This window comes from Lates calcarifer, linkage group LG20, assembly GCF_001640805.2.
Source record: "Lates calcarifer isolate ASB-BC8 linkage group LG20, TLL_Latcal_v3, whole genome shotgun sequence".
NCBI classification, from domain to species: domain Eukaryota; kingdom Metazoa; phylum Chordata; class Actinopteri; family Centropomidae; genus Lates; species Lates calcarifer.
The window spans coordinates 2052375-2060839 of record NC_066852.1 but is presented as its reverse complement, the minus strand read 5'-3'; the positions used below and the strand labels follow the sequence as shown (position 1 = coordinate 2060839).

Genomic DNA, 8465 nt, shown 5'->3' with positions numbered 1-8465 from the left:
CTGTGGTGCAATGTAATTTTGTGCCACCTTCCAAGCAGCCACTGTTTTCCATTAGCTACCAATTAGCAGCACTTTGAACTTGCTTCAGATGTATAATTCATTGCTGTGATGTTATTGTTCTGAGGCAATACAGTGCAGACTTATCAACTCAATCTGCACTTAGCTAGCTGAATTTTCATGGACCTAAATCAATTATCAATTCAAACATAGGCCTGATGTTTATTGTCTGCTAATGTATGTTTATATAATCTGGAAAGTTGGATGAACAGACTGAAATTCTAAAGGATGCTCTAGGAAATGGTCAGCAGCGATATAATGTATAAACACAGTGTAGCTGATGAGCTAAAACCAACACAACAACGTAAACATAACCTGTAAAAGTCTTCAGTAAAAGGTTGAGGAATTATCAGCTAAAGTATCTGAACTGCTGTCTCTCTTTTTTGACTCAAGCTGAAAAGGTTAACTATAGCTGACAAATAAATGGAGTGGAGTACAAAGAAGAACAGAATCTTGGGTATGAAAGGGTTACAAACTCTTGAGAGAACAGTTTAAAACCTGTTGGCATTTTTTTGAGCACACAGCGGTTTTACACCATCGTCTGTCTGTGCTGAACAGGAACCAGAGATATCTGGTCGTGCCATCTTACATCAGATAAGTGACTTTTGGTTGGCATTGTCATGCAGCTGCTTCAGACCTGTATGTTGAAACAGGCCTGAGCTTGTTCACACAGGTGGACTGACTCTCATTTGACATCTTTAGTCAATCAAGTATTATTCTATTTAGGTGCACACGAAACAATGAGATGACAAAGGCACTTCAGGTTCCTTATCAGTTTCATCGTGTCATGAATATACAAATCTATAGAGCAGGGCACACACTATAATCTCATCAGGTCATTTAATGCATGTGGGCTGGATGTGGTGTAGCCACACGTGTAGATACTTCCTGTCCTAAATTTTTCAAACACACACCTCTTTGTCTTAAACTTTCAGTTCAGTCTGTCACATATACTTTATTAGCTGTCTGTCTGCAGCTTCCACTTTACTGACCCCATGTTCTACATGCAGCAGGACTGATCTCCTCAGGTGCAGCAGCTCTTCTGGGTCTTAACCCCAAACCAAATGTCTTCACCACAATGACTCGGACTTGAGGGAGGAGAATAATGCAAAAAAAAAAAAAAAAAGAAAAAGAAAGTGTGTCGATTCTCTGGCTCGTGCACTCGCGCGCCGCTTCAGGGCCACTTAGATTAATTTAACGAGGCGTGCGCTCGCGGCTGTGTCAGAATGACTAAGACATTTGCGTGCGTCTGTGAGTTCCATTCGTTTCCCACCTGCGCTATTTTGGCTTTTCCTCTGACCGCGCTGCTGCTCAGGAATCAGCATCACTCAGCGGGGTGATGAAAGTGCTCCTGGGATGTGTGTGTGTGTGTGGTGGAGCTGGTCATCCCCTGCAGATCCAGTAAAACACCATCACCGTCTGGCGGCGCAGGGAGAACCCTCTTGAGCGATTTACCTGGGAAACGCTAAGAAGAGCCACTCCCTTTTCTTTAGTCTGTTTAAAGCTGAGGACAGGACGACACCTCAATTTGTCTGCGCCGATGTTCTCTGTCTGAATTCACTTTACGCAAAATTCAGGATTATTTATTGAACCGTGAATATTTTTGGCACGAGTTGTGGATGTATTGTGGTGACAACAACTCTCAGGTAGGTTATCAACACTTTTTTTTAATGTTAGTTTTAAGATTGCGCAGCGTGTTTAATGGTCAGCATGTTCTTGTTTTACTTGGAAATTTGGATCAAAGTTGTTCAGTTAAAATCCATGAGACGATTAAGATAATTTTGTCAGTAACGAAAGAGCAGGATTTGGTCAGATTCTTGCATGCTACACGTTAGACTAGGTATCTTCATTACTTCCGGTAAAAGTAACACTGCTTACTTAAGTGTTTAAACTGATCTCTCGCAACAGAGATTCATAAGAATATCTGAAACATAGAACATCGAAAGATTATTTAGCAGCTGTAGGATTGACAGCACAAGATAAAAATATATATTTTTTAAATAGCCAGAAATTCAAAATATAAAATAGAATAGAAATAAACACAGTGAGGTATTCTATACAAAAGTAATAGCGCTCTATATATGATAGAAATAGGCTACATTATACACAGGGCTGTGTATCAGACGCCTGGTCTTATTAAAACTCTTCCTGACTCTTTGAGCAGTTTCTGATTCACAGGGTTTTTTTTCGATCGCTTTGGTGAAATTATCACAAGAGTTTGCAACAGATTGCAAAATGCATTTTAAGCATTTCTTCCAACTGTAACATCGTTACATTCAAGAGCAGTGTTACAACATAATTGCTTAATATTTCACCAACAACGTAGTACATGTGAAAAGGGTGGGGAGGAAAAAAAAAAGAGATCCAGCGTCCTGCAGTCATAATGCTGCAATGTACTGAGTGTCTTGTTGCATATGCATCTATTTGATATGATGACACTAACAAGTGATTTAAATATATTTAGTGTCTTGAATGAAAACAAATTTTGTGGTTAACACAGAACAGAATCTGATGCAGTGAAGTCCAGCCACAATAATCATTATACCATGTAAGAATGTAGGATTTACAGCTCTTATTCAGCACATTCATTTAAAGAAATGTTGCCTTAGATTGTTTCATATATCTCTGTGTAAATTACATGTTGTATTCTCACTGCTATTTGTATGATTTTGAAGAGATTATGGTCTGATTTAAATTAGTTACTTTTTGACAGACAAATTAAATTACTACTTTATTTTAAAATTCAGAGATGAACGTACACGATGTTGGGAAGCTCTGATAAACTTGTTGCGTGTGATATTTCACCTAATTTGACAGAGATGTTATCATTTTGTGTGCTATGTTAGATTTTGCAGCCAAAATTAAGAGTAGACCATTTTGTGTTGAGTGTTTTCAACTGTTCTGTGGAGAAACACATAAGCCCTAATTACACGTGTTAATCTGAAAAGGAAACTGAGTAAACAGAGTCATTTTCAACAGCACTTCCCTCTCTTTTCTCACAGTTGTCATTGTATCAGTGACTCTGCAGCTGCCTTCACCTAATGCATGGAACAAGAGTTCAGTCTGCTGAAGTCAAACACCTGCTGCCTTTAAGAATGGGGTATAGCCACAAGCATTTGGTTTGTGTAACTTTCTGAGTTAAGATTAATTGTCTCCTGTCAAATCTGACGTGTCTTGTCTTGCAGATTTGTTCAGAAGATAAAGAGCGTTTTGAAATGTGTGCTTTTCGTTCCTGTTGCACTGTGTGTTCTCTACTTCATTTCTCCATCTTTCCAGTGAGTACCAGCACAAATATGTATTTAAAGTTTAGAGATGCCAAAAACACCCAGCCCTGCAATAAATCCTAATTTTATTAAGTTTTCGTTTGAGATAAAACGTTTTTATAGTGGTATTCAACTTTATGAATATCTTTGGAGAATACAGGTTATGGTGGTGTATTTTTTTATGGAGGTGTCTCCATTTTTTTCCCTCTCCATTTACACCAATCTGTCATGACATTATACCACAAAAACTGCTCAGAGAAACACAACAAAGCTTGCCTACAAACTCCCCACATAAAAATCTGATCCAGCATCTGTGAGATGATCTGGAACAAGAGGATGGGATTTACTGCAGGACTTTATTACTGCATTACCTTTGGCTTGGTGTTCCTTATTGTAATTTTTTTTTCTTCATTAGCCTGTTAATAGGCCTCATACCTATGGACAAATGCTCTCTGGAAAGTGGAGAGATGCTGATTCTGGACAACCGCGTGGATGCCAGTCTTGACCTCAAGTAAGACCATTAACACTTTACGTTTTGGCTGCACAAGATACATGCAAACCGTGAGAAAGTTTTTTTCATTTGCCATATGTGGTCTTGGTGGTCTTGTGTATATCTCCTCTTTACTGAAGTCAAACCTGTACCATAAAGCATCAGTAATGGGTTATCCAGTCACCTTTGGGTTTGACTTAGGTTTCCAGTATCACGAAGATGACTCACTTTTAACCGGTCTACAGTCTGACTACTGACCATTCAAAACAGTGGAAAGACTGAGTCATCATTCCTGCAGGACAACAGAGTTTACAGTAAAGTTTTTAGATTTTTTTGTTTTGCTGTTACAATCTCTTTTTGTCGCTGGTTTTAAAACCAAGCCTAAACAGAATTTACCAGACTAAACAACTAGCCTACATAATGATGATCAAAGCAACATTATGTAAGTATTTTACCTTAAACTAACATCTTCAGAGTCATTTTGATGCTACACTGACTTGTAGGGAGAATGATCTCTGCTTCCCACTCCGCACCCCGAATGCCTGTTCTTGCACTATATATGTATGATTTATTATAGGATGTTGGTGGACAGTTGAGGTCCTGCTGGGGTGTTAGTGCACATCTGAGGAGGCAGAGAACCAACTACTGAGATCCTTCGGCCTGAGCGACCTCTGTGCAGTCTGTGTGATTGTGACACTTTCATTCACAACACGAAAACTCAGAAAAATCAACTAACTCTAAATAGAGTTTGCTTTGTTACAGCGACAGCACTTCCTGCTCCAGGAACCGAAGTTCATGAGCAATATACTCATGAACTTTACTCACTTTTCTGTACATTAACTCAGGACTCGAGGCTGCTGTTGCTTAGCAGAGTTTCATTTTGAAGATTTATAAACCAGTAAAGGGACTTTAAAACCTTTTCTAAAATCTTCTCAGATAACCAGTGCAGTGCAGAGGTAATGTGAACCATCATCTTTGTTTTAGTTTGGATTGTAGCTGCAACATTCAGGACCAACTGTAGTTTTTTAAAATTGACGTTAGCAGTATTCCAGTAAAAGGGGAATTATAATCGTCTGTAAATGGTGCTGCACTTCTGTAACTCAAATATCACTTCCTGAAATGTCTGAAGCTTAAAGACTCACAACCAACACATATAACAGCTTTGTCCTAGATCTCATACAAGTAAAGTTTTTATTTGTTCAGGTTACCAAATTATCAAGTTACCAACAGTTTCATTTTACAGGAGGAAAAGGGATTTTTTCTTCCTCATTTTTTTTTTTTTTTTTTTTTACAGTTGATTACATTACATTATTTTGAAGCTGTTTACAAAGTCAAAGCCAAAAAAATCTAATGAAACAGTCACCAGTCTGTCTATATTCATCTTTAATCTCAAATGACAAAGAAACACCTCTGATCTCTTTAGCACAGAGTCTTCAACAGACATGACAGCAAAATTCCTACCAGTCATTTGCTTGATACGATTTGGTTGAAACTTTAAATAGTCTTCTCCTGTTTCAGGTCCAGACCTGACGTGCAAACGTGCACATTTTGGAGAGCTCCCATTATCTGGGAGGGGATGTTTGACCCCGATCATTATGACCAGATGCACAAGAAGGAAGGATCCTCTGTGGCTCTAACAGTGTTTGCTGTTGGCAGGTTTGTTTTCACGCCAGTACTCACCCACCAACTGTCATTTTTATTTAATGTGTTTACTGTGACTGTGGTAAAAACAAAGCATCAAACTTCCCTTGTCTCCACTTCCATCAAAGGTACCTGGATGCTTACCTCAAGACCTTCCTGAACTCATCAGAAAAGCACTTTATGTTGGGTTTGCCGGTGACTTACTACGTGTTTACAGACGCGCCAGAGAGGGTGCCAGACATCAGGCTCGCTCCTCAGCGAAGCCTGAAGGTGATCAGAGTGGAGAGGCACTCCAGGTGGCAGGACATCTCCATGATGCGAATGAAGGCCATATCGGACGTCATAGAGTCAGATATTCGCCATTGCTGCACGCACGTCTTCTGCTTCGACGTGGATCAGGTGTTCAGGGGGAGATTTGGCTCGGAGGCTCTGGGTGAGTCTGTGGCCCTGCTCCATGCCTACTACTACCACCTCCCAAGGAAGCTGTACACCTACGACCACAACCACAAGTCCAAAGCGTACATGGGAACTGGGGATTTCTACTACCACGCTGCTGTCTTTGGAGGTTCCTGGAAAAGTGTGAAAGCCTTGACGGACGCCTGCTACCAGAGCATCTTGGAGGATAAACGGAACAATGTGGAGGCTTTGTGGCACGACGAGAGTCATCTAAATAAGTACCTTTGGCTTCACAAACCAAGCAGGGTGCTCTCCCCTGAGTACTGCTGGGACACCAGTATTGGCCACAGGTGGGACATACGAATCATCCGACTACAGTGGGCACCAAAAAACTACAATAAACTACGCATATCCTAATGGCATGACAACTCTCTGAGAAACCTTATGCCCAGAGCTTCTCCTACTCTTTCATTTGCCCCTGCAAGTGTGGATTACCTGCTGGAGCAACAATCTCTCACTGACTGCCTGAATTTTCTTTATTAGGACTCAGGTAAATCTATGCAAATGTTGCCTTTGCTTCCCCATCAGTGGTAAACAAACAACTTGCATAGTTTTTCATTCTGCAGCTCGTCATATTTTTATGTAAAATATTTTTACAATGTGACTGATATAGTTGTGACCAGAATCGAATGTGTGTTTGTGCATTTCATCTGTGATTATGTATGTTATGTTATTTTTGAAATGTTTTACTGTTTGTATTGATTGATTCAGGCTACATTTACACCTGCGTCAGTCCCATTTTTTTAAGACAATATTTAATTACCCTGAATTTGCAATTTAATGATGATAAACCCATGCCTCTTTCTGAAATAGGGAAAGAAATGCTGTTCTTTCTACCTGTAACCACAGTACTGATAACAAACTCATATTAATATGTCATTCCATACAGACATATGGTGTCCAGGATGTCAGTGAGTCATGAAAATAGTGTCTTTCAAGTTGTGAAAATTAAAGAATTTAGTTAAAAAGATTGTTAGTTTACATGGCACAACATGTAACTACATTTATCTCATCTACAGTCAAGACGCTGGACGTCAAAGACAAGATGTGCAGAGTTTCATAATGTCTGTGAAGACAGTGGTTTAAAACTTTTTGGCATGTTGTTTGCGGACAGAGAAACACTGGTTCGGGGCCAACTGCTCCACCGTCATTTCCTACATTTGTTTCTTTTAACTCTGCAGAACAATAGAACATGTTTTGTGGTGTAGCTGTAAAATCTCAGGTTCAATTTACAGTTGATTGCACTGTCAAATTATTAGAGCTTGACTGACATTGAAAAGTTGCACTTGCGACAGTGCCTCGTCTACTGAGCAGCATGTCAGTCCAGTGTTTGGGATTCTCGTTAATTTGCTGACAGCTTCTTTCTAATAGTGTCCATTTATAATTTCCAAACTTTAATCATGGGTTCAACTGGGCTCACTATAAGGGGTTTTTATGTGTGGAGTTTGTATGTTCTCCCTGTGCCTGCGTGGGTTTCCTCTGGGTAATCCGGCTTCTTCCACAGTCCAAAGACATGCAGGATAGGTTCATTGGTGACTCTAAACTGCCTGTAGGTTGTTGGTCAGTCCCAAACACCACATTTTTTCTCAGGAGGTCTTTAAATCAAGTGTTGATGTTGATAATGTTGATAATTTTGAGTGCACATGAAATGTATTTTCTAATCTTACTTTTTTTAAGCAGATGTATGAGTGGCATTCTTTTAATTAAGCTGCATTGTTGGCAGGTTGAGACACATTTACACCTGCATGGACTGCTTTTCTGCAAAGGACAAAACTGGTCTTAGTTTTTAAAGGATTTACAGTATGATTATTTGACAGATGTGACAATAAAATGTACATTTTTAGACTATTTCAAAAGGAAATACATGTGTAATACACCAAAATGCCTTGTACTGGAGAGGAAAAGGTATCTGAAAACTGTGGTATTAAAACAAAAATTAAATTCAGTGAAAACAAGTAAACATTATCACTTGTAAGACTATTAATAATACTGTAGGCTCTCAACATACACTTTAATCACTCTGCCCACTGTTGTTGTTGATGAGACCAGACAACAATTTTCCATTAATACTGTATGTGTTAACTTATTTCCAATGGTCTATTCTCTTTATTTCAGAGCTTTTATCCAATCAGATTTCAGCTACGTGTTTCCAAGGGAACAGAAATCCGCCCGGAGGCCTTCAGAATCAACAGGGCAAGCACCTGTAAAATGGCGATGAAACTGTTGCCGCGCGGATTCTTTAGCCAATCAGATTTCGAGTTGGCGAGACCATCTAGCAGGCCTGCCGTGACGTCAGCAATTCCATGTCATCTGATTGGATAGTCAGAAAGCGTACAGGTCAGAGCTAGCAAACCGCGTCTATAGCTACTAGTGCAAGCTAAAAACATGTTAGCATAGATTTAATAGCTGTCTTTTTGTAACCCACAGTGGCTGAAGGAGGAGGAAGAGTTCAGTGACTCTGTTGTGGAGGTTATCTGTGCGTCTCAGTTCCAACAGTAAGTCTTCTTCTATCGCCCTGGAGGCTAACGCAGAAAGAGTTTTTTTTTTAGTCTACAAAA

At 39.6% G+C, this 8465-nt stretch overlaps 1 protein-coding gene across 1 annotated transcript; it reads left to right on the top strand.

Annotated features, from left to right (window-relative positions):
- The first annotated feature begins 1228 nt into the window (after window positions 1–1228).
- Window positions 1229–7872, top strand: LOC108899900 (alpha-1,3-galactosyltransferase 2). Its single transcript, XM_051078795.1, has 6 exons — window positions 1229–1703; window positions 3058–3157; window positions 3243–3332; window positions 3736–3831; window positions 5329–5466; window positions 5580–7872. The coding sequence occupies exons 2-6, from the start codon at window positions 3099–3101 to the stop codon at window positions 6262–6264; spliced, it is 1068 nt and encodes a 355-aa protein (XP_050934752.1). The 5' UTR covers window positions 1229–1703; window positions 3058–3098; the 3' UTR covers window positions 6265–7872.
- The last annotated feature ends 593 nt before the right edge of the window (window positions 7873–8465 follow it).